Source organism: Parasteatoda tepidariorum, chromosome 1 (genome assembly GCF_982258835.1).
Source record: "Parasteatoda tepidariorum strain Cologne lab strain chromosome 1, Ptep-v5.0, whole genome shotgun sequence".
Lineage (NCBI taxonomy): Eukaryota > Metazoa > Arthropoda > Arachnida > Araneae > Theridiidae > Parasteatoda > Parasteatoda tepidariorum.
The window spans coordinates 6,064,790-6,090,583 of record NC_141755.1 but is presented as its reverse complement, the minus strand read 5'-3'; the positions used below and the strand labels follow the sequence as shown (position 1 = coordinate 6,090,583).

Here is a 25,794-nt window from a genome sequence, read left to right as displayed (position 1 = left end):
ATCGTTGTTCTGTTATTCACTAGGAGTTCGTGTAGACATGATCGGAAGCGTCATCATAAGCCGTCAGAGGTGCTTCCTTATCATGAACTGTTTCTTCGTGTGCTTTTGAACAAAAGGAAACGCCACTAGCCGCGTACGACAGCATTTCCGGGAAAGACTGCCTATGAGATTTTAATCTTTATGATGAACCCTAAGTATCCTAGTAGTTTATCGCAACATTTACAAAAAACCCTGTTATATATATTCATATATAAGCAAACTTGAAAATATCGACAAAAAATAGACTAAAAATTTCATTTTAAAAATCTCTATCTTTAGATACAAAACTAATTTAAAATTTCCACATCCGAATAAGACAAGATCAAATTGTATAAATGCATCAAAAAAATGTGTTCCCCATTTTAATCTGTAGCAAGGTTTGGCAAGATAACAAAATTGAATAATCAATATTTCAGTAAACTGATAATCAATAACCTAATTAGTAAAGTGGCTTGATTATATCAAAACACATCACACATAATAAGCAACGAAATGTCCACACATTTGTCTGAATTTTATTTTATGAACATGATTATATTTACACATGGCATGATTTCACAAAACAAATAGTATACGCTAAACAGGAAAGTCTAAATATCCAAATCAAACTCAAGTGATTTTTAACATCCCCATCATAGTAGGAAAAAAATGACAAAATACCAGTTATTACAAATGAGCTGCGTTGTTTTATAATATTTAAAGTGTATTTAAATAAACATTGGCAGACTAATAAATACATGAATATTAAATTTCATTCCTATATTCATATTAAAAACCAAATTCATTATGAGTTTTAATTATGCTAATGCATATATCACATATTTTACGACATTTAAAGTTCCAAATTCAAAAAATTAATAAGATTTTGATTTAATTAATTGTTTGACTATATTGTTATTTATTTGTCTTTACATAAAAAAAAATTTTTCTGTCACAGAAAACAAATAAGAAGGAATAAGCTCCCATTTGCTTTCATTTGCTTGCATGTTACAATTAACTGTAACATATTAATCCTTTAAAAATTTAATTAAAAAAACTTAAATGTCTTAAACTCATAAAATGTTTGTAAAAGTAGAAGTAACTTTTAGAAAATTCTAGTTAAAAACAATCTAAGATTAGTCTACTTTTACAGACTCCTTCAGAGCGCCATTTGTTTGTGTTTTCATTTTCTGGTCTTCTAAGAATTTTTTGCTCTGTTTCTTCATTCGAAGTTCCTGGTTGTAAGTGTTTTTGTAAAAGTTGTAAAACATTACAAAGAACAAAATGGCATGAAAAATAATAATGTAGGCAAATATCGGTTGAAAACCACAATCGTAAAAGATGGGTACAGTAGCATGAATGGTAGCAATGATAAACTGAATCTAAAGAAAATATATAAAATTATTATTTCATTCATAGCTAAAAGTTATTTTAAGATGAGTTACGTAGAATAAGTAACAGTGGTATTTTATTACTATAAAAAAATCAGATGATTATACACTTAATAAAACAGTTTTAAAACCTTCAAACTATTTTATTAAGTTTTATTGCCCTTTCCATGTGTTAAAATCTAAATTATATTTTTTTAAAAACTTTTATAAACTCTTCATTACACAAACAAAAATTACATCTGGTCCTTTGGGGTGCATAATGAACAAAATGAACATTAACTAAAATGAATATAAATTAAATGAACATTAAATAAAATGAATACTGAAGGGAAAACTAAATATGAAGTTAATGTTTTGGTATAAAATCTGAAGGGAAAAAAATAAAAGACTTAAAATCATTTAATATAATCAATAAGAAAATTTGAATGTTATGAAAAATTAAACATTTCAAACATGTGAAGTTTCTGGAAGTTGAAGTTTGAAGATTTGACGTTATTATTAATTGCAATTAATTTTTTTTTGATTTAACCAGTATTAATTTTTTTTATTTCAATAATAAGATTTCCTATTAAAATTTAAAGAAATTAAACACCTTCAGTAAACTTAAAACCTCAAAACGCGTTTTATTTACTAAATGAAACATAGATGTTTTAATAAGTAATCTGAGGGGAATTATAATTAAATTTACGATGAAACAATTTTAAAAATAGTTTTTAAAATCATTTGAGTTGCTCTCAATTTTATTAAAGATATATTTCCTTAAAGTTTTTAATTGCCCTTCATATTTTATAGTTACAAAATTTCTTGCAATTATAATTAGATTCTCCTTTATTTTTACAATGTATAACAGCAGTTTTGAATATCAAACTTAATCATATTTTGTAACAGTAATTTTCTAGTAATAAGAAAATTAACATGTAAATAAATTCATAGTCAAATAAAGCGCATTACTTCCAAATTTGTTCGCATTTTATCCGAAAGTTTTCCAATAATAAAGAAATGGGGAAGCATAAAATTCTATCTTCCATTCATTTCAAGTTATTTTCTAATAATAAGAAAATTAGGAAATCTATGACTAATAACGGGCTTATCTACCAACTCAGGTCGTTCTAATCATAAAAGTGTTTTCTCATAAGAAAATGAGGTTATCAAAAAATTCATTATTTAATAATACTACCCAATTGAATTACATTTTAGCTATTTTGTTTGGCTATAAAACTCAAGACATTTGTAGTGTAATTAAGATAATTTATGTGGAATATGACCATAAAAGTGATCTAGCAGTTTTCTACTTACCATTTGCATTTGAGTAAGGTATTTTTTCCACCACAGATATTTCTGCATGTGGGGTCCAAGTGCTGCTAAACAATAGTAACTGTACATAATCATATGAATAAAGCAGTTGATGAAGGGGAAAAAAGCATTGTGTCCTCCTGTTGAAATGAAAATAAATTTAAAATACGAAGTGCGTAACTTGTATTATTTATTTATTCATTTATTCATTTATTTTGCTGTTTTTCTAAATTGAATGCATCTCATGTTCATCGTCAGATAAATATTGATTTAATTAGCAACTTCAAAATTAAATTAAAGAACTTATGATTTCTATGCAATACGAATATAGTTTTAATAATAAGTGTATTATTTTTTGAACATATAAATTTCTAGATACATCTTTTGGCAGTAGCATGCTATCTACTTCACGATAAATTAAAATCTTCTGCGAATAAACGATTAATTTTCATGAAGTTCAATACTCCTTTTAAAAGTACGACATAACTCAAAATATTTTTATCATCGTTTTGTTTTATAAAAACTTTTGAAAATTAAAAAAGAAAAACATGACACATATTTAAATAATTCATCTTTAATGAGGAGAAAGGATTTCATTATTTACAAAACTTTTATTGAAGAAATAAAGTACTTATTTAAAATTTCAAATATTTTTAAATAAATATTTTAAGGAATTTTAAAACTAATATATATTGTACAAAAAAAAAACACTTTTTTTGTAAATCTTCTTATATAAAAATGTTTTAGACTGTTCATTCCACAGTTGTAAACAAATTAAACATCTTTTCAAAATATAATTTAAATTTTTTCAATTGACCCTACTTGGAAAACAGTGATATATAATAATTTCATTTTTTTTTAAAATATTCAATTATTATAAATATTTAGTTTATACAGTTTTAATAGTAAATCATACAGGAACTATATAGTGCTTTTAATTAAAAGCTGTAATGTTCTTAAAATAGAAAAACTTTTTCACAGTTCTTACAAACAAATTTCAATAACACGTTTTGTACTTTTCATTAAAGAAAATATGTTTATCTAAAAGACATCGTTTGCAAACGTTATAGTCAGAATGAAAAAATATTATAAAATTTTGTATTTTTCCAATGGTTCTAATGGTAACAGAAATATAAAAAGAAACATACCTGGTCCGAATTTCAGACCAATCCAAACACCCCATGCAACTGATGCATGATGAACTACGTGCAAGGTGCTGATATGATTGAATTTCTTTCTCAAAACAAAAAATATCTAAAAATGATTTAAAATATATGTAAATGATTTAAAATGGATGTAAAATATTATGAATACTTTTCAAAAAGTAATTCGAGAAAAAATATTGGTTCCCGCACAAGACGATCAAATATATCCATAAATCTTTAAATATTTTCCAAGTTTCTAATGTTAAGATGTTAAAATGTTTTCAGTTATTCTCTGCACCAATTTTTTACTCATTTCTGATATCACGTATATATGATACACATATTTACTGTTGTTTTTATTTGTAAAAATAAGACATGGAAAGCGGCTAGAGATATTTAAAGTCTAAAGTTTTCAACAGATATTGGGAGCAAGCACAATTTTACAATACATTTAAAAAATTGAATTGAGCTATAAACACTTTTACTATTTTTCTAACAATAAAAATTGATAAACACGATATTTTATTCTTTGAAATTTATAGTTGTCGAAAGCTTTTATTTGAAAAGACAGTTCATTTTTAATTATATAATTCCTCAAAATAGCTTTGGTTTTACAGTTTAATTAAAGAAAAAACTAAAATCATTTTAATTTTATCTAGAGCTTAGAATTGAATTATTTTCTGCATGAAACTTATAAAGTTTAAAATGATTTTTTGTTTAACAATGAAATAGAAAATTTTTGAAAAGCTAAAAAAAAAATTTTTTGCAGTTTCTTCAATTTTAATCAAATTACGTATTAAAATGTACTGTAAATGTCATGGTGTTACTGTTATACATTTAGTATTCTAAGTAGTACTAACTGTAATGCCATGTATGCTAAATGCTAATTAAGCATTTGCATTGTTTTAAAAAACCACTAATTGATACTATGCAATGACAAGAAATGACTTGAAAAAAGTTTGAAACCTAATAATTTTTTCGCAAAATTATTTTGATACATTTTATGCTTTCTTGGTTATTTCTTGTATGGATATGAAACTTCCTTGGATGGACTTAAATTACCACAAACTCATTCTGGGACATATTATGCTTTCACAAAAATTCATTAGAAATCATAAATTGACCATCCAAGGATCCTGCTTGACTACACTGAATGGTACGATGATGATACTTGATAATGGTACGATGTACATTACAGACAATAGCCACTTTTTTCACTCGATGAAATTCCAATGGATTTTTTTCATTTGGTCTTTTTTGGCAACAAGGATGTGCAAACCTTCATCTGACACTTGGAGTCCTTAAAAAATTCCGTGTATATGACAAAATATCAGTTGTGACACGCTTAAGTAATTTGAATTAAGGATAAAGGTGGACACTTTCAAAATTCGCAACTATGTTACAGTTGCTAATGTTTCCTTGTCTTTTCTTGTTTGTTTAAAATTTTGTGATATCTTAAATAAACAAATTTTTCCTTGTATGCGTCCAAGACGTATATATTGCCCCTGTACACTGTGAAAAATCCGGATCAAATTACGGTAACAAGCATCAGCAATTAAGATGGTAGTGCTTTCTACCGTAAACTTCCATTTTACCTGAGCATGTTACAGAACAAAAAAACTGATATACCGTAATTTTTACAGTAAAAATTACCGTTAAATCACTGAATCACTGTATTTAAATAAATATTACTGTAATAATCACGATATAATATTTTACTGTAAAATAGGTTCTACAGATGACGCACTCAATGTACAATCAATGTACACCCAGTGTACAATCCGTACTTTAGACTATAATTTAGTCAGGAATTTTTTATAATGTATAAACATTCTTCTCTGAAGATTTTAGTTTCGTATTTCATTTCGCTTCGAGATGACACATAACAGAATTAGCTGTAATTGAAAGCAAAGGTCCGTAATTAGGCTTTAATCTCATTCTTAACAAAATTGAAGTTAATTTAAGAGTTTTATTCCAATATTTTAGACCCAGGAAAAGCTCTCTGAAGCTTGATCCTCTTCAGCCTTAAATCTTAATTGACTAATCTTGATATGTTAAAAAAATAACTGTGGTATATTGCTTCGTTTTGTTCTGTAAACTTTTCATGTATATCAGTTTAAGACGACATTTCAAACATTGTGCACACCACAAAAAAAGGTTTACAGAAAATAATTTCTTCATACTGCAAACACAGACTTTGAAAACTATTTCATGTTTACTTCGTAATACCGCTAAGATAACTTTCAAAATGTCACAAGAACCTACCATAAAGAAAGCGAACATTGCCAACTATCAAAGATGCAAAGCGTATGACCAAACTTACAGACAATTGGAAACAAAGTGCTGGTGCTTGTTGACTTATCTCATAATATATTTACTTAATGCATAAGACAAAATGCAAAAAATAAACTAGATAAACTTACTGTGTCAGCGAATTCTGTTATTTTCAACATCAGATACCACCAACCAAGATTTACAAGCTATAAGCAAATTTAAACATCAAACTATATCAAATAAATATATCAATACTTTAAAATGGAAAAAATTATTTGAAGTATTCTTATACTTCCTGAAATTTTGTGTGAAATTTTTATATCTTTTATTTAGCATGTGTATAGTAAAATAATAAAGAACATTTACTAATGTTCGCAAACGTGATATTGGCTATTTTTCTATTAATTGAAACTTAGGTATTAATAAAGTGTCATAATGAGCAATTACTACTATAATTACTCATTATAAGTAATTATTTCGAAATATTTCGTTGAAATGTAAATCTTTCTGCATAAAAATGCTTCTAACTGAAAACAAATTTCGAGACTATACATTGTAAATGATCGCATTCATTTCAAAATATTTTTTATAACCGTTTTTTTATAACCACATTTTTTGAAAACCAAGATTACTTTTAAGCTATTTTCATATTCAAATATGGGCTTTATATTCTTTGTAAATACACATCTATCACATAAAATAGTTAAAGAATACTTTGAAAATATCTTCATTCAGTCCAAAGCAAGTAAATTAGAAATCAGGATCTGTGGTGGCTCAGGGGATAGCGCGCTCGCTTCCCAATGAGGTAAACCGGGTTCGAATACCAGAGATGGTTGGTCGATTCCAATTCAGTACCCGGCTCTCACCGACCACCACAATATTTATGTAAAATATCCTCAGTGGATCATGAATTATAGTCCTGATTGCCGTAAGGCTAACCGTGAAACGTCTTCGTTGTTTTTCCTCTCCCTGCAGCTCATATGCGGATTAGTTCCATCAACAACAAAAAAACTTCACAAAAGTAAATTTCGCCCAATACTTATCCAGAAGTCCCCTTCTATTCTGAATTGAGTTCAAAATTACAAGGCTACGGAGTTGAGCATTAGTAGCCGTAAACTCAAAATTTGGTTCGGCTGTTCAGCGGCGGTTAAAAAAATTAAAAAAATTGCAAAAAAATACACATACAGTTAGTTAAACCTCCTACTAAGGTTTGCTTAAGTTTTCATTTAGAAATTGATTATTTAAACATAATTACCATTTTAGAAGAAAAAAAATCCCTCAGGATAAGAGACACGTTTAAATATTGATTCTTACCAGCATGCTTTCTTCGTCAGTAGAGTAGTTGACAGGTTCGCACATCAAATTGTATTTTCCTGAAAGATATGTTTTACTACCACCCTGAAATGTGGAAGAAAAACTATTAACTTAGAATAGAGTGTTATAGTTCACTGCTTTGTTACGCTGATGAAAATTAACTACAAAATTAAAATTTACATTTGAAAATTAACACTTGAAAACAAAATAAGTAAAATCAACGCTGAAATATGTGTACAGCCTGAAGAAAAGAACGATATACAGATATTTATGAAATGGCAATATACTTTTTTTTTAATGTAAGTTTATATATGTTTGCACACATAGCAGCATGTTTAACAATAACAAAACGCGTTTTTTAAAAACACCCTTCAGTATATAATTTTAGTTTTATTATTATTATTATTATTAAGTCGTTTTACTGAGTTGTATTAATGCATAACACTACAGTCTATATAACTCTAACAAATCATGTATATAATTTTTACAACCAATAACGAAAAACAAGCAAAATAATTTAAAAATACCATCAAGCAAATTTAATAATTAATACACTAATTAAAAATGTACTTACGTAGAAAAAGAAAAATGCACTCAACACTACCATAAGAAGGTTATAAGCAATTATAATTCCATTGATTTGGAATGGTTTTCTCTCTTTCATATAAGCTGGTCCTAATACTTTTACGAAATATAAATAAGAAGCTATGATGGTTAACATAGGAAATGGACTTCCAGCCAATGGAAAATCTTTACCTCGAGGATCTGGAAGAGAAAAGAAAAATTACATTAACAAAATTCATGAGATTTAATGTAAGAAAATTTAGAAAATTAAATTTAAATAACTATTTCCGTTTCTGTTCAGCTGAGAAAAAAGAAGTACCAGAAAAGTTTAAGATAAACAGTTGATTTCAACGGTAATGTTATTTTTTAGTCTTCTTTTAGAAAATTAGAACTTAAAAATCATTATTGTATTAATTTTTAAGTTTTTTAAGTTAAAACTTCCACAATTGTATAAAATTCTGTAAAAAAATTGTATAAAATAATTGTATTCTTGATTGTATTAATTGATTGTTATTAATTGTGTTATGATGGTATTATTAATGTATTTACTTTTCTTTCAGGTAAAAACATTTGCGGAAGTGGAGGTAAAATTTTTAAATTTAAATAGAGCATTTTGTTAATTTTGTATTAATATTTTATTTTATAATAATTTTTTTTCATTTGAAAAAACATGTAAATTCTATACAATTGGGAAAAAGGAAACCGTTCTCTAACTGTAAAAACGATGCTCATCTTTAACCATCTTTTGAAATTTAAATATTTGAATTACCATCATCCGATGCTACTTGGACAACAGAGATAAATTAGAACACTTTATGTGGGTAAATTTTGAAATCCAATCCTAGTTACACTGATTTAAATTTCATTGTTAACTTTCAAGCTACAATTTCCTTGTTTTACTAAAGTTTTGGATCATATATTGAGTTGTTCGGAAAGTTATTTCGTATTTTTCCAACAGAGGGGCTTTATTTTAATTTATTTCGTAGCCGAATTCACACTTAGGTCGCATAATCATTAAATAGTATAATCATTTTGACAGCTGATATAGCAAGACTAACTTTCGAAAAAGTTCGACTGATTCTACGCAGTAGTTTTTCGCTGATGCACTTTCAAATAACGAAAGTGAAAACCAGAATATTTGTCATATTATACTTTTTTTAAAGAAAAGATAAAAATGATGGAAGAAAAAAAACTATCCGACGTGTATGGAGTACGCCAGTGTCCATCCATGTATTAGGAGTAAGCCAGTTGTTTGCAAAATTCCAATTAAGATCATTTGTTGAAACAACGTAGCATGGTGCACAAAGATGCACCACTCCAATTTAAGCTATTAAAGTCACAACAAAAACATTTATCAAGGCTTACCGGTGAATGACAACTTGTGCGTTCTCTGAGACATTAAATTTATGGAATTCGACAGTTCATAATCATTTGAAAAACCTACGGTTTTGTCTCAAAGATCGACTCATGGGTTCCTCATGTTCTTACAGAAAGCGATTTGTGCCGTCACATGACAAGTCTGTGATTTGCTTCTCAAACGTCAAGGAAATTATCCATTTTAGAAGCGCATCATCACTGGGGGCAGGAAGCAGGTTGTCTACAGCAATTTTCCAGTCGCTACAAAAAATTTTGGGCAGAAAAACTTTGAAAACGATTTAGAAGTAAAAGAATTGAAATTACTATCCGAAGAAACCAATTTTTTTTCTGCGTTTATAACCCTGTACTTATATTTAAGAAAAGTCCATTCTAAATTTATGATTTCTACCACGTTAATCATCAAACTCGTAATTATAAGAGAAATTTCAAACAAAAAAATTTCAACCACTTATTTTCTGGTACCTTTACGTCTAATTATAATTCAATCGTGATTTTTTTCTCGATATTTTAGATTCCCTTTCTACTAGGTTACGAAGGCCAACAAAATTTAATTTAAAAAAAACTTTTTACACTTTTTTTGTCTTCTTATTGTTCTAAGCTTTGTCAATGTTATTAATTGTTAACTTTGTTAACTTATGTAACTGTTTTGTTAACTGTAACTGTTTCGTTACTAAACATCGTAAGACAAATATAAGATTCTTACTACTAGCGTAAATGTCCCACGTTAGGGAGTATATTAGGCCACCATGTTTTATTCATTCATTCATTTACTTATTTATTTATCGTACTTCGAACTTTCTGACACAATTACACAATGTAGCTTTATATCAAAATTTTATAACAGTTGTTTAATCTCTAAAAAAAGTGCTCTTAAATTGTCAATTGTCTTAAATAGTGAAGTGACTTAAGCAATAGTGAATGACGTCAACTAAAATTTTAAACTTCGATGTTAAATAACGTTAGAGGTTAATTACTGAATTGATTTGGAAAATTGGGTAGAAAAGATTAAAATTTAAACAGTTCAAAAATTTAAAGTCAATTTTGAATATTTTAATGAAGAAATTATTCCCATTAATAAATTTTTACTTTTTAGTTTAATCATAAAAGGACAAAACAATAAGCAATTGAAACATAATGATTATAAATTTGCCCGAAACATCGAAAAAAATGTGAACAAAACAAAAATTATTAATTTTCAGTTGGTTTTAAAACGAGTGGTCGCAATTCTATGTTTACTAATTGTACAACAGATGGCAGCACTGCAATCCATATCATTTTGAAGTTTTTATAATCAAATAAACAAATTTTAAGCTATTTTTGGAATTTTAATTCAATTAATGTTTGAATAATTTTTATCAACCTTCAAAATTCGCCATTTTAACATGCGACAAAACCTTTTAAAGATTCATGATTAGGAAAAAATATATAGATAAATATATTGAAATTTTTTTAGTTAATGAAATTAGATATTGAAATTATTTAGTTAATGAAATTAGTTATTGAAATTATTTAGTTATTGAAATTTTTTTATTTAAATATTTCGCTCGTTTTTTTTTTATTATTATTATTATTATACTGTAACTTTACTATATTCTTATATTCTGGTAGTTTTAATCATACTTTTTTTCTCGTAATTTACTCGATAATATGGGAAAATTTAGCTCCCCTTAAAGGTTGCAACAAATTTGCATAATTTTATTACGATATTTATGCACACGATTTTTAGTTATTATTAGAATATTATTTCAATTATTCTTTAATTAATTTTTACCAAAATTCGCAATTTAACATACAGCAAAAACTTTTGAAGAATTATGATTAGGAAAAAAATATTGATAACTATTTTGACATTTTTTTAGTTTATTTGCTTACATATTTGGCTCGTTTTTTTATTATTATTTTCTTTCTAAACGTTTGTGCGATTTTAATCTGCAAAATATACATACACAGAAAATGTATTACTGAAAAAAATACCTTTCTTCAAGAAAAAAATATTTTTTAACATATTTTAATCCCAAAAACTGTTCCTTTGATACTACTGTAAGGTTGAATTCGATTAATTTATTTGATAAATTTTGGATAGAGAACATAAAATGTAAAGTATTTTTAAATTAGAAAGAAGTATTAAAATTATTATTTTAAATTTCACAGGTATTACTGTGTACCCTCTCCTTTTAATCTGAACTTTTTCTGTATCAGTTATACCATAATCAAAAAATTAGAAACTTATATTTAGGACAAAAAAAAAGCTCCTGTCAACTAAATTTCTTCTGAATCAATTTCAAACTGGTGAGCCCGTGTTTCATCTGGGCGATTCTTTAGAGATAAATCAACTAATTAATTAAACCTTATAATTAATTAATTAATCATTATCGATTGTGCCAGTTAGAATCTGTTATTTCTTAATATTTTGCACTATTATTCTTAATATTATTTCTTAATGATGCATCAGGATTTATTATTTCTTAAGTGTCCAGTGTGCCAGTTGTAATTTTTTTATTTAAAAAACTGATTCTTTTCTTTTTTCAATCCTCTTGTTAACTTCCCTTTAATTATCATTTGAAATTTGAAATTCTACTAAAATGATAAATAACAGACCTTGTAAATTGCAACTAAACAATTAAATCAGTTAGCTGATTGGTTGATCAGGTTGAGTCAGCAAAAAATCCGTTAAACTGACACCCTTCCTTTAAGTTTTTAGCGTTTATAGGTTTACAGGTGGACAAAATTGGCTTAAATTATTTGCAATCCATCTAAGTAGACCATCAACGAAAAGAACCAACTTATACGCGTTTCACTGTGTATGCTTTTTGCAGAAAATCCTTAAAATCCATAATTGCATAGGCTTCAACTTGTTATCTTAATCAGTTGTTTGGTCAGTGTGCTTTTTTCTTTTAGAATCGTGATTAAAGATTTTAGCAACCGTAATAGAACAATTGATTTCAAAATTATCGCTTCACTTATCTAAGTATGATTTAAAAATTTAAATAGTAGATGGCATATCATTATATTAGTCAGAAAAATGTCAATTTTTCTATATTTCTGGATTTTTATCGCAAATATAAATGATGGAAGTTCCTTTTAATAAGTACCTTTTAATAAGTAATTTTAAAAAAAAAGACAAATCTTAAAATGTTTTTTATCGAGCCTTAAAAATGCTTTATAACATATAGCTGTAACAAAGTATGTATAGTAAAAACATAAATAAAGGATATTTCTTTTTCATAGATTCGCTGCTTGTCGACACCTTCAAATGAATGTATTCATTTTTCATATAATTTGCCTTTATTTTTTGCATATAAAAGAAATTTAAATGTCTGTCCGAATTATATTTTTGAATCGCTGGGGGGGGGGGGATATTTCATAGATACCATCGATTAACCAAACTTATTTAATCGAATTTTTCTTCCATTCAGCATTCGAACCCATTTCGTCCACGGTGAAAAATATTCTGGCGAAGTTATAGTACCGAATGAGAAAAACATTTTTGGAAAGAAAAAAAAAAAGAAATCTAGTTAATTAAACCGAAATATACGGTGTTTATACCATTCGTTTGGAAATTTTTCCATTCATATGGTAACGATTAGTTGGAAATTCTGATTTTCTAAACTGTAGTTTATACTACCCCACATTTACTGAAAAATACGAAACTGAAAGGTAAGTTTAACTGAATATATGGTTCTAATGACATTCTCTAAAGTATCATGATCAATTTACCAAATTTTTATCACATTTACCAAATTTCATCACATATTATAAAACAATATTTTATTTTAATTTTGCCAAAATCATTATCAAAACATTTCAGTAAAAATTACCTAGCTTTTCGGTGCTCCCATCATGATTCAAAAACATTGCAAATTTTAGCGTATTCTGGTAGTTTTTACCAGTGTGGTTATATTCTATATTATAGCTGACTAGTTTCGGTCTCTAAATAGCATGGTTTCCCTATTCGGTGTTTTATATTTCCAAGTATTTTTATTATTATTATTATTTTCTTATCATCCTTAGCTATATCTATGAATCTATTAAGATGTTTTAGAATTACCTAAGCAGAAGCGTAAAAGAATTATTTTTACAAGGGTTGTTTATCCAAATTGCCAGTACACGTATAATAAGCTACTAAATTATCGCATTATTTTTGTAATCTTTGAAGTTTTTTTCTCCGCAATTGATTGAAAAGCGCAATTGATGGAAATATTGCGTTTGTGAAGCACTGAAGATAGTTTCCTCTGTTAACTATAACTTTCAAAAACCAACTTATTGCTTCGTATTATTCTTACGTGCAAAATAAAAAGAATTTAATCGAACTTATCTAATTTATTCATTCAACACAAGGATTTATTACTTCTTATCTCTTCCTTATTAACCTTTCCACTTGGAAAAAAGTATGGTCAAAACTACCAGAATATGGTAAAATTTATGTATTTCTGACTCTATGACAACACCAAGAAACACCATAATTTTTACCAAAACGGTTTAGAAATGATTTTAGAAAAATTAACATTAAAATATTGCCTTATAATCTGAGATAAATGTTAAAAAATTTGGTATATAGTGGATTGGGATATTGCATTAAATCCATTTATTCGGTTAAATTCGCTCGAAACTTTTTCATTTTGTACTAATTTTGAAAACCGAAATTCCATGTAAACCGTTGACAAAAAAAACCAAATGAACCGTTGTAAAAATTACCAAATGAATGTTTTAAATACCATATATTTTGATTTTACTAACAAAATTCTGTTTCATTCTTGTTATTATTATTATCATCGTCATTATTATTATTAAAAATGTCTTTAACATACAATACAGTACTTTTAATAGAATATTTTTCACCATGTAGCTATTCTACATGAATTGAATAATAAAGGGAAGAAAAAAAATTATAACAAAAAATTAGAAACGGAATCGTATATATTAACTTATTATTGCAGAATTTTAACAAGTAATTAGAAGCAGAATTTTAAAGAACAGTTAAAAATAGATATCCAAGGAATGTTTAGAAATATCCACATTTGAAACTAATGAGAAAAATTTCATAGATGAATTCATTACTACATTCCTTTTTAATCCATAATTTATGCAATCATTTTTAATAAGTGATTTCTAAGCAATATCAATTTTTTTTTCAAAGTAACTTATCGAGATTTACTGTATATTCAGTTTAACGAAAAAGTGAACGATGAGTCTGCAGTCCATTGTTCCAAAATAAATTCCTCGGATGTAAGAGTTCGAATCATCAGTCGAAGATTTACCTTTTCAAACGATTGTCTTCCTTAAGGAAAAAATCCGATCTTAAATATCTTAATCCTCATTTGAATACATATTTCATGAATAAAAAAGATACTTAATATTGAAATTTCTTAAATTAGATTTTAAAAAAAATGGAGATAAAAACACATGTTATGGCTACTATAGAATGCACCTGATGAATAAAATTTATTTTACGCTTTGCTTAGAAATCGTCTGCTAGGCCAAAAGGACACACTTGATTGAGGGTCATGGTTAGCAGGCCATCTTTTTACTTATTTCAGCGGGTCAAAAATCTTTCCCCTTCTCTCTCTCTCTCTTTTTACTCATCTTGCCGCCTGTAATAGAACTGCTGCCCTATATTTGCAAAATGAAGGCGAAGTTTTTCATCCGGTATTTGAAGAACTTGGAAAAGCGCTTTTTTTTCGACCTAAACCTGTTAATGGAACACAAATTTATGCTTCATTGATGGCAATCCGTGACGATATTTTATTTTCACTCAATTCTTTCAAGACATTGAAAATGTCAAACGATTTTTTGTTTTAGCTATCCGTTGTGCAGATGATATATATCTTAATTATTAGGTCAATGTGTCTGACAAGTGGCATCTAACTGTATTGTTCTAACTTCTTTCATTTTTCATTGCTATTATATATGAAGATTGTATGTTTATGCATTGTGTTTGAAGTATTGAATCGGATGTGTAATTAAGCCTTTATAAAAGTAGTTCAAAAATAAGAAAAATCTCATGTGTCTTGTTGAATAGTCAATCGAAAAATAAAATAAAATAAACATTAAAAATTTCATTTTGCTTGGATTTCTATTAAAATCTGCCCTATTTAATGCTGTTTAAATTTCTTTCAAATATCAGTCAAACAAAAATATTTTAAGAATTTTCTCTGAAATATATAGCATATTTTCGAAATCGTTGTGATTTAAATACACAAAAACGGGTGCATTGTAAAATTTTCGCAATTTTGAACAAAATGACAAACCTATTTTTTTTTCTCTTATGGATAATTTTAAAACAAGTGATCTAGTGATGAAGAATTGTACATAATTTCAATTTTCCCATTTTAATGACATTTGGTGGACATATAAATTAAGTTCTTCAGAGTTTCTAATTGAGTAACTAAAAACCATGATAACAAGATAATGTGCTTGAGTAAATTAATATGAGAAAAAAAAACTGAGATCAAATTTCTACCAGCGTAGCTCTTTAGAGTTCGGACGAATTGTTAAGCTCCATGAAAGAAAGATTTTAGGGCTTTTACAAATTAATTTTAAAAAAAGCCTAAAATTTTCTAACTTTAAAACCTTGATATCTCTTGTATTTTTTAATCAATTTACATTTTTTTTAACAATTTAGAAATCAACAACTTATTATTTACTGAGATAATAAATTTTGATGATTCTTCTTTTTTTTCGTTTTTGACAGGCCTATACCATGCACAAGAGAATAAGGTAAAAACGGATCTCAAAACTTACGTACGTAAAAGTTGAAAAAGCAATTTCAAATGGTACTCGGTCATAAAAATTATTTAATTATAATTGAGAAATTTTAGAATAACTTTAAAATAATAGAAAATAGATAATTTAAAAAAAATTTTTAATGAAGTAATTATTATAGGTATTTTTATTCCACGCCATGCATCCTTTTTGACATTTTCATTAAACTAGTGCTACTTGCCTACATTACTAATTATGATTGCTTTGTAACTTTAGGAATTTAAGTAAACTGGATTATAGTCAGTTTTTAAAAAGAAAAAAAATAATAATAAATCTCGGCCTTTTCTATGAGTGATTATTAAGACAAAGTTAGTAAAATTATTTTTATATTGTATTACGAAGATTTCATAAAAAATATTTAAATTAAGAGTTTAATGTTTTATTAAATTTCAATTAAGCTTTGTATAACTTATCACATTTTAAATAATACAATACTATTTTAATTCTTCTTTAATTTTTTACATTTATTTTATCAAAAATTTCATACCAATATATTTTTCTAATAAATCAACACTTAGTGAAAAATCACACTAAACGAAGTAGCTCCAATTTCTATATTAAACAAGTAATAATTCCAGTACTTATTTTCATTTTTTCAAATGTGATGTAAATAAGTTATTAAAATTTAAAAAGGTAATGAAAGAAATAAAACACAAGGGCAAACTCGTAATTTAAGCTATTTAATTTTAATATCATTTTTTAAACTAAAATTAAAATGATTTAAATACTTCTGAAATCAAGAAACTGCAAGAATGTGTTATGTTTTGCAACCTACACTCATATAACTGTAATAAAAATAAAAAAAATTGTACTATGAGTTCAATAGCTTTTGTTAGTTCGATACTTTTTTTCTTGTATAAGCCACAAAATTTTGTTTATACAAAATTGTTTCAAAATTTAAAGTTTAATTGAATGCTCTCATATGATTCAATATAAAATATTCGAATGATTCAATATAAAATAAAATACTGGTTAAGTAATTTAAAAGTGATGCTACCTGTTTCAGTTACTATTTACCAACTATATATGCTTCTAGTATTTAAAATTAAAATATTAAATGAAAAAGCAAATAACTTTTTGAAAAAAAAGTTAAATAAATAATTCGTAATAAATAAATAATTATTTGATAATTAATTCGTCATAGTCAAATGCTTAGAAAATTCGTGATTTACAAAAGATTTCTGATTTTAAGACACTAAATTCATGGCATTTTTACTAAAAAAAAAATAATGAATCGAAACGTTGAACAAATTTTTGAATAGTAATTTTATTGATTGCACACAATTAGCTTAAAATGTGTTTTTTGTTTCCAAATTTTCAGCATTTAAAGGAATCTATTCTAAATCCTTAAAGTCATTAATATTACAAATAATACCGTTGGCCTAAATGGATTTCAAATTTGTAGATTTAGGAAAATCTTTCTAAATAACAATTAGAATAATTATTTCCACATATAATCTGAGTGCTTGGCATGAAACTGGAATTCCAAGTTGCTTTTGCTTTATTTGCTTTCTTATTGTTTTAAGTCTAAGATGAGATTCTGCAGACGAAATGCATCGAAGCATTCATTCTAAATGTGGATGACAAATACCCCTATAATACTACTTTTTAGCCTTGACCACCTTATTATCAGCACGAACGAGTGTAGCGATGCGTTACCGTTTGAATCCGATCCAGTGATATAGATTTTTTGAAGCAAATCTAAGACAGTCATTTAAGTTGGTCATTTAATGTTTTGTAAGCGCTTTCTAACTCTTTTTAAAATGGCTGAGTTAACTTAAACTAATTCTAAATATGGAAATGCGCTGAAAAACAATTTCAATCATTTTCAATGCCGCTGTCGTAATTTTTTAAATTACAGTGGCCTGTGCTTTTAGCGAGATCGTATTCGTAATTGAGAATTTTGATTCCAATAAACAGCCACCACTTACCGTAAGGAGTTAGAGATCAAAATACGGTATAAAGTACCGATACTTTGGAGGCATCATCCGTAAAATCAATTTCCCCACAAAATCCATTTTTATAGTAAAATATTATACTGAAATATTTACAATAATATCTATTTAATTATAGTGAGTCAGTGATTTTTTACGGTAATTATACCGGTTGTTGTTGTTTCCAATCCCAGCTGGGATAGCGGAGCTATACCAGATCCATGAGACCGCGATTCTTCAAAAAATCGAGGAAAAGGAGAGGTCCTTCAAGAGCCTCTTCCATTGTGAAATCCAGGCAATCAAGTAGATGGTGAGGACTAGCCTCGCTGGAGTTGCACTTTTTACAAGTTGGAAAAAGTTTAATTTGTCCACTGAAACTGAGACTCCTAGTAAGCCCACTGACAAATCTACGTGTAGCAGTTTGGTCGGCATGTGTACCCTGAAGGTCAAGGGCTCCTCCAGGACGCTTGCTGGGATATAAATTGTGATCCGGTGGAACAAGTCAAGCTTTATTAATTTTAGATTTGCGGATAGAAAATAATTCAGACTAAGTGAGGGCCATGTTTGGAGAGGCTGGGAGGGAAATACCTTCTTTTGCCAACTGATCAGAACGTTCGTTGCCAAAAAATTATACCAGTAATTAGTACCGGCAAGCTGAATACCGGTACTTTTACAGATACTTGATCTTGAATATTTGACAGTGCACTTCGCATTAAAAATGAGATGGTATTTTCTCAATTTTTATGACATCACGAATATAATTATACAACATGATTATTTAAAGCAAATTTTACATAAATTTATGAAATATAAGTTTAAATTAAAAAAAAACTTTTTAAAATCATGCAAGTGAAACCATTTTAACTTAAATATGACTTTAATAATATCACAGCAAAACAAATTAGACTCGCTCCTGTTCATTGGCTCCTCAACCAGAGTAAAAATAAAAGAAATCTTTGCTGTTTATCAGAGAGCTAAACAAATTAAGGCCTTTTTTTATTTTCGATGGACTGAAATACTACTTTCCCATACAAACAACTACACTTGACCACAAGACCTTTCGGTATTCTAACAAATTCCAAATCCAATCTTCCTAGAATAATGATAAAAAATGACTAGTGATTAAAGTCAATGCGAAAAAGAACCTGGTACTGGTTTACAACACCTGAGATCTATCTTTTACTTAGATAATAGATACAAAACATTATCGCTGGACCATTCTGATCATCTGACTCTAAAGCGCCTTCGATAATTATGGTTTAATTCGGTGCCATATTAAGTTCGATGCAAATTTATATTCTATAACAGCAATAATGAGAATGACAAGCCAATTTAGCCCCATATTATTGTCTCAACATAAATAAAGTGTTACAGTTTAAAATCTATTTACAGGGAATTTACAAGGAAAACATTAAAACTTAAACTAATGACCCTATCAGGGGAGGCATTATTAAAAGAAATTCTTAACATGCATTTTATTTTTTATTTGGCTCAGATGGCATTAATCAAAAACTAGGAAAAGGAAAAGTGTGAGGTATAGACCCTCCATGGCCTCTAAGACTTGCCACCCCTGCTACTTAAAAATCATTCAATTTACCGAAAAACCTATATTTATTACTTCAAAGTGCACCTGCACTGCATATGAACGAATTTTGAAATTACTATGATTCTCCTTGAACCTGAATTCGATCATTTATCATTTCTTATTTGATGGATGGATGCCAGAAGAAGGTGAAGTTTAGAAAGGAATGTGGAATGAATCAGAATCAGTGTGAATCGTTTCTTCCGGGTAACAGAAAACAACTATTTAATTGATAAACTTGACAGAAAGGCCTTTACTTCTGAGCTTTCCCGCTTTTTCTACTCGATACGTGACCTTCCGAACGGATCTTCCTCTTCTTTAACGAAGTGCGAACGAACTCTAAATCAAATCCGTAAAATTGAGGCACCGTTTGACCCAGAATACGAACGGTGCATTAAAAATAGCACATTCAAACGTAATTATCTATAAAAAAAAGTGGTTACGTAATTTTTGCTAAGGTAACTTTCATTGGCAAGTCTAAAATTACTTGTATTAGATAAAAGTGTATGGTTTGCGCAACTTTTCTTTTTCAATATTTTATTTAATTATTTTTTAAGTCGTCTTGCAATTCTGCTCCACTAAAGATACTTTTTTTTTATGAAGTTCAAATTTTGATTATTTCCAATTAAAATGCAATATCAATTGCAGGTAGAGTTGTAGGTTTTTTTTAAATCAATCTTTTTTTCTTTTTTTTTTCAGGAAACATTGTTTACGAGAACGATAAGTTCGAATGAAACGGTCCAGTTATTGAGAAGTTTATATATATATATATATATATATATATATATATATATATATATATATATATATATATATATATATATATATATATATATATATATATATATATATATATATATATATATATATATATATATATATATATATATATATATATATATATATATATATATATATATATATACATATATATATATATATAATATATATATATATATATATATATATATATATATATATATATATATATATATATATAATATATATATATATATATATATATATATATATATATATATATATATATATATATATATATATATATATATATATATATATATATATATATATATATATATATATATATATATATATATATATATATATATATATATATATATATATATATATATATATATATATATATATTACTATTATTATTATTATCATTATTATTATCTTATTATTTTATTGTTTATTTATTTATACTATTATTTATTTTTTGCAACCACATAGATAAAATAAATGAGAAACCGTACAATTGACTGGGTTTTATTCCGGTAACTAAAATGTTCCACTTTTCAACCTTCGAGGAAAGTTATTTCAAACCCGTTACCTGTACTTGTCGAGATTTAACGAAAATTCTTCGCATATTTAAGAACATGATCCAATATTTGTTCTTTTACTAACGTATTTGGCGCAGGTTGTCATTCACGATTTCGATCTTCTACAATAACATATTTTTCATCGGATAACAAAATCAATTAAAATAGAAGCAACAAACGTTTGAATATTTCCTAATTTATGCTAATGTCTTGTGGGTAAAATCTCATGTGGGTATGATTTTTCAGTTTAAAAAATATTTTATATATGCTTAAAAGTATTATTAAAATATGCTGGAAATTTATCTGACTCAAACATTTTTTTTGAACGCAAAATTGTTATGCATCAGCACATACGCAAGTAGCATATAAGAATAAATACACAAAATTTCTCGATTAAAAATCTCATAAATTCTTTTTTTTTTATTAAAACAAAACTTACCAGCATTTTCCATAATTGTGTTATACCAGTGTGTCATTGTACCAACAACTTGTGCCATTTTTGATTTGCAAAGTCAAACTATTCGGGCAAGTTGAAACCTGTAACACAAAACAAATATCAAATGAAGTCAAAATTAAATAGTTTTAATATTGCTTCTGAAAATTCTTATAATTTCGTTGTTTAAAATGTATTGCTTCGAAATTTTTATTCGCAATACAATCTATTTAATGCAAGATTACTTGCAATGACATTTGTAAATAACACTGGGGAACAAATGTTTTGCTGCATTTATAAGAACTGGCCAGATTCGGGTGTGGAAGTTTCGAATCTGTAATAATTGCTTCTAAAACTAAAGATTTTTTTAATAACATTTTCAGATTATTATTGTCAAAATGTACAAGTCTAAAAACTTTATATGTTAAAAAGATCTCATAATTGTTACAACAAAATTTCCAAGGGAGTTAGGGGACAACATCAGAATTAAAACTGCATGGGAAACCATGCCCAGAAATGTCATCACATGCGACCCCTCTAGGGATGCTTCTGTATCATGACCTATTCAGAAGCATGCAATGAAACAGTTCATAATGGTGAAAAGACATTTCCAGGCATAGGTTCCTATGCAGCTTTGATCCTTATGATGTCCCTAACCTTCTAGAAGTTTATTACAACATTTATGCGCCTCCCTTTTATGTATAAAAATATTGAACTTGTACATTTTAACAAAAAAAAAACAATTTTTACTGTAATTTTTAGAGTAATTATAAACGTTAAATAACTGAATCACACTAATTAAATAAATTTTAATGTAAAAATTAGAATTAGAATATTTTACCGCAAAAATGGATTTTATTGTAAAATGGATTTAGCAGATTATGCACCCCAAGTGCCGGTGTTTAAGCAGAAATTTTTTACCTTATAAATATGCATCAAATTAGAAAATGTAAATTCAGGCTTTTATTTTGTTGAGAAAACGGTAAGCGACCGAAGAACACATTGATTGTGAGGAATGTTTCCAATTTTGCTTCCACAACTCACTAAATGAAAAAATTGTTCTATAAAGATCAATGGATGAGGCTGACTTTGATATGGTAATGATATGTCCATGCCAAAATTACTGGTGCACACAATAGCAAACTTATAATCATAATATCCAACTTGTCAGTAAATAAAATTGAGCCGTGATAGCTCAGGGAGTAGAGAGTTCCTCCCTCCAATGAGATGAACCGGGATAGAATCCCAGGGGGGATGGTCAATACGAATTTCGCATCTGGCTTGCACCGACCACAATGCTGGCATTAAATATCCTCAGTAGTAGACGGATCATGGGTTTGAGTACCCTTGCCATCAGGCTAACCATTGGAGGTTTTGCTGGTTTTCCTCCCCATCTGACGCAAATGCAGGCTAGTTCCATCAAAAAGTCCTCCTCGAAGGCAAATTTCTCCCAATACTTGGTTCAAGTGTTCCCTTGTCTTCTGGATTTTGTTCAAAATTACAAGGCAACATAGTTGAACATTAGCAGCCGTAAACCGAAAAACTTGGGTCGGCTGTTCAATGACGGTTATAAAATGTTATAAAAGTAGTAAAATTGGTAGAGTAGCCCAAATATCATAATATAGACTCGAGTAATATCGCAGGATGTCCTAACAGATAATTAAATAATTAATAATATCCGTAAACATACTGATTCACCACACATTTTAAGTAAATTGTGAACAATAAATTGAAGATTATTGCAATTATTTCACACGCTAAAGATTTTATTTACATTTGAGGAATTCTTTAATCTTCTATATATTATTGTTAATAAACTGTAGTTCTTTTATTCAATAATTACTTTTCAGAAAATATTATAATTGAAAATTAATCAATAATTTGATTTTGAAATAAAAATTACAGAAGATTTTACATTTGTTGTTAACATACATGAGGTATTTTTGAATCAAATAAGGTGAAAAGCAGAAAAAATGACATTTGGAATAGTAGAATATCAATCAAAAATACTTAGGTTGTGTTATTTTAAACGATTATATCGTACTTCGGATGAAGATGCAAAAAAACACGTATATTTAGCTGACCTATATGTAACTGATAGTATTAAAACAGAATGCTTTTTTTTTTACAAAATAGTTCACATAGTCAGTTGAATGTTTAAACATTTTCGCGTTGTAAATACTCTCAATGAATTAACGGTATGCCATTCAACGTCTCTTTCAAGGGACACTTTAACATCTTTTTGTAGAAAATAAAAGCTTTTCAAATAAATTTAATATATTTAAGATATTTTTAATAGTTTCCCTTAACTCCATTTTATGTTTGAATACATAATATTACGACAAAAATAGATATCACTATTCTGTTTAAGAGTTTTGTGATAACAGTAACATATAGTGGATCTTTCCAAATCTCGCCTGTTCAATCAAATGCAAAATATTAAAACGTTTAGCAAAAATTTTAAAAATTAAAAACATTTTTGTTTTTAATTTTGAGACACTTAAAATTAAAATAAAGGAACAATGCATTTATATTCGAATCAAACTTATAATAAAATTGCATCAAAACTTATACATATAAACTGGATCGATCGTTGAAAAAAGATTACAGAATGCAGCACGGCGAAAATTTTACTTCTTAATGATTGTTAACTGTTTTTGATGTATAGTACGGAATTTATTTGTACAATTTTTATCACTATACTGTCAATCGTACCCATTTGATTTTTATTTTTGGTTTAAATATCATATTGTACAGTCTCAAAAAAATCTGCTGAAAATTGAATTATAATATCTGTACCGTGAATCATAACACGGTATAACTTATCTGCGATATTATTAAATGTTTAACTGAATCGTGCTTTGTTCAAATTAAACCATTCTATCGCAAAATCAAAGTTATTATATATTGGTTGAACCCTATTATTGTACAATAAACTTCAATTGAAAATTTATACGATATCATAGCTCATCACTATCCGAAATTTTTAATTGCTTTAATACTTGCAAAATGCTTTCAAAATTTTAACTATGTCTTATATTGCTATCATTAAAACACATGCAGTCGATATGTGTCAGAAATAATAAGAATAATTTTACTAATTTCCAAACAAATGTCTTAGGAGAACAAATCGATATCTTAGGAGACAATCAAACAAATATCTTAGGTGAATATCTTATCTTTCTAAAAAATACCGAGTTATTTTTTTATGAAAAAGAAAACCCTTTTAGAATAATACAAAAAATTAAAGTTTCTAGAAACAGAACAATTAAAAGATCTCATGCATGATATATTATTATATACTATGATACATCATTATATACTGTGATATATAATTATATCACTCGAGTTACGTCCGAAATTACAAAAACTGCATATACTACGATACTATACACTACGAGACAAATTCTATTACATTAGTTCATTCTAAAGCATACTATTGCACATCGTTCGCGTATTTGCAAACTATATTCCAGGCGTTTTTTACTACCTTAAGTTCGAAAAGGTTTGACTGCACAATATTTAAATAAACTAATGAGTACAACCTCTTTGTTCGCAAATCAAAAGTTCATGGCATCTAAAAACACAACAACAGAATTATAAAGAAAAAAATTATTTGAAAAATATTTTATATTATTTAAGAAGCAGAAATATTAACATGGCACTTTTTTAAAAAAATTTGTCGATAGATTTTTCCCTTAACTAGTAATTACAATGTCAATATAATTTGCCAATACAATATATGTTACTTACCAAATTATTTCACTAAAAAAATTTTAAAAAATTTAGCAAAATACGCTTCATAGAATGTTAAATGAATACAAGTTCTTATACTGTACAAATATGGAAATAATTACATAGGACTTTATAACTTTATCTAATTTCTAATTGATATGTTTGAAAGATAATATTTTACTAAAAGTAAAGAAAAACAAATAAAATTATTATACCTGAAATATATTTTTCTCTTCTGCAGAAATCCTCAAACCCAAATTCACTAAAAAATTTATTTATAGGTCACAGCTTTATCACAATTTTTTTTAAATTTTAATAAACTATAACATCCTTTTTAAAAAATTTAATGCTATTAAATACCGTCCAAGTCTAAACATTGAAAACAATAAATAAAAAGTAACCCAAAATTCATTTATTTTTTATATCTTTGCAGAATCTAAATTCGGTGTCAAATGAAACGAAAATTCGGTCGACCAGAGTTTTTAAATGACCTGCGTTGTGACGTATTCAGAAAGCAAAGTCTTTTCCCCCGCCTTCATATTTTTCACCCTCTGGATGCAGATGACGTAATCTTCGTTTAGTGATTCGAAACTGCATCCCTACATCTTTTCTTCGGATTCAAAGAT

The 25,794-nt window shown here is 27.3% G+C and overlaps 1 protein-coding gene across 1 annotated transcript; it reads right to left on the bottom strand.

Annotated features, from left to right (window-relative positions):
* Window positions 1-534: 534 nt before the first annotated feature.
* LOC107452015 (very long chain fatty acid elongase AAEL008004) lies at window positions 535-25,794 on the bottom strand. Its single transcript, XM_016068287.4, has 8 exons — window positions 25,384-25,794; window positions 21,440-21,537; window positions 8,010-8,200; window positions 7,436-7,519; window positions 6,271-6,327; window positions 3,851-3,956; window positions 2,706-2,842; window positions 535-1,400 (listed from the first exon to the last, which is right to left on the bottom strand). The coding sequence occupies exons 2-8, from the start codon at window positions 21,495-21,497 to the stop codon at window positions 1,155-1,157; spliced, it is 879 nt and encodes a 292-aa protein (XP_015923773.1). The 5' UTR covers window positions 21,498-21,537; window positions 25,384-25,794; the 3' UTR covers window positions 535-1,154.

Coding starts and splice junctions, on each gene's coding strand:
- LOC107452015 (XM_016068287.4), bottom strand. CDS start 21,497: ATGGCACAAGTTGTTGGTACAATGACACACTGGTATAACACAATTATG. Junction 8,201..21,439: donor CACAATTATGGAAAATGCTG/GTAAGTTTTGTT, acceptor TTTCTCTTCCAG/ATCCTCGAGGTAAAGATTTT. Junction 2,843..3,850: donor TGGTCTGAAATTCGGACCAG/GTATGTTTCTTT, acceptor TCATTTCAACAG/GAGGACACAATGCTTTTTTC.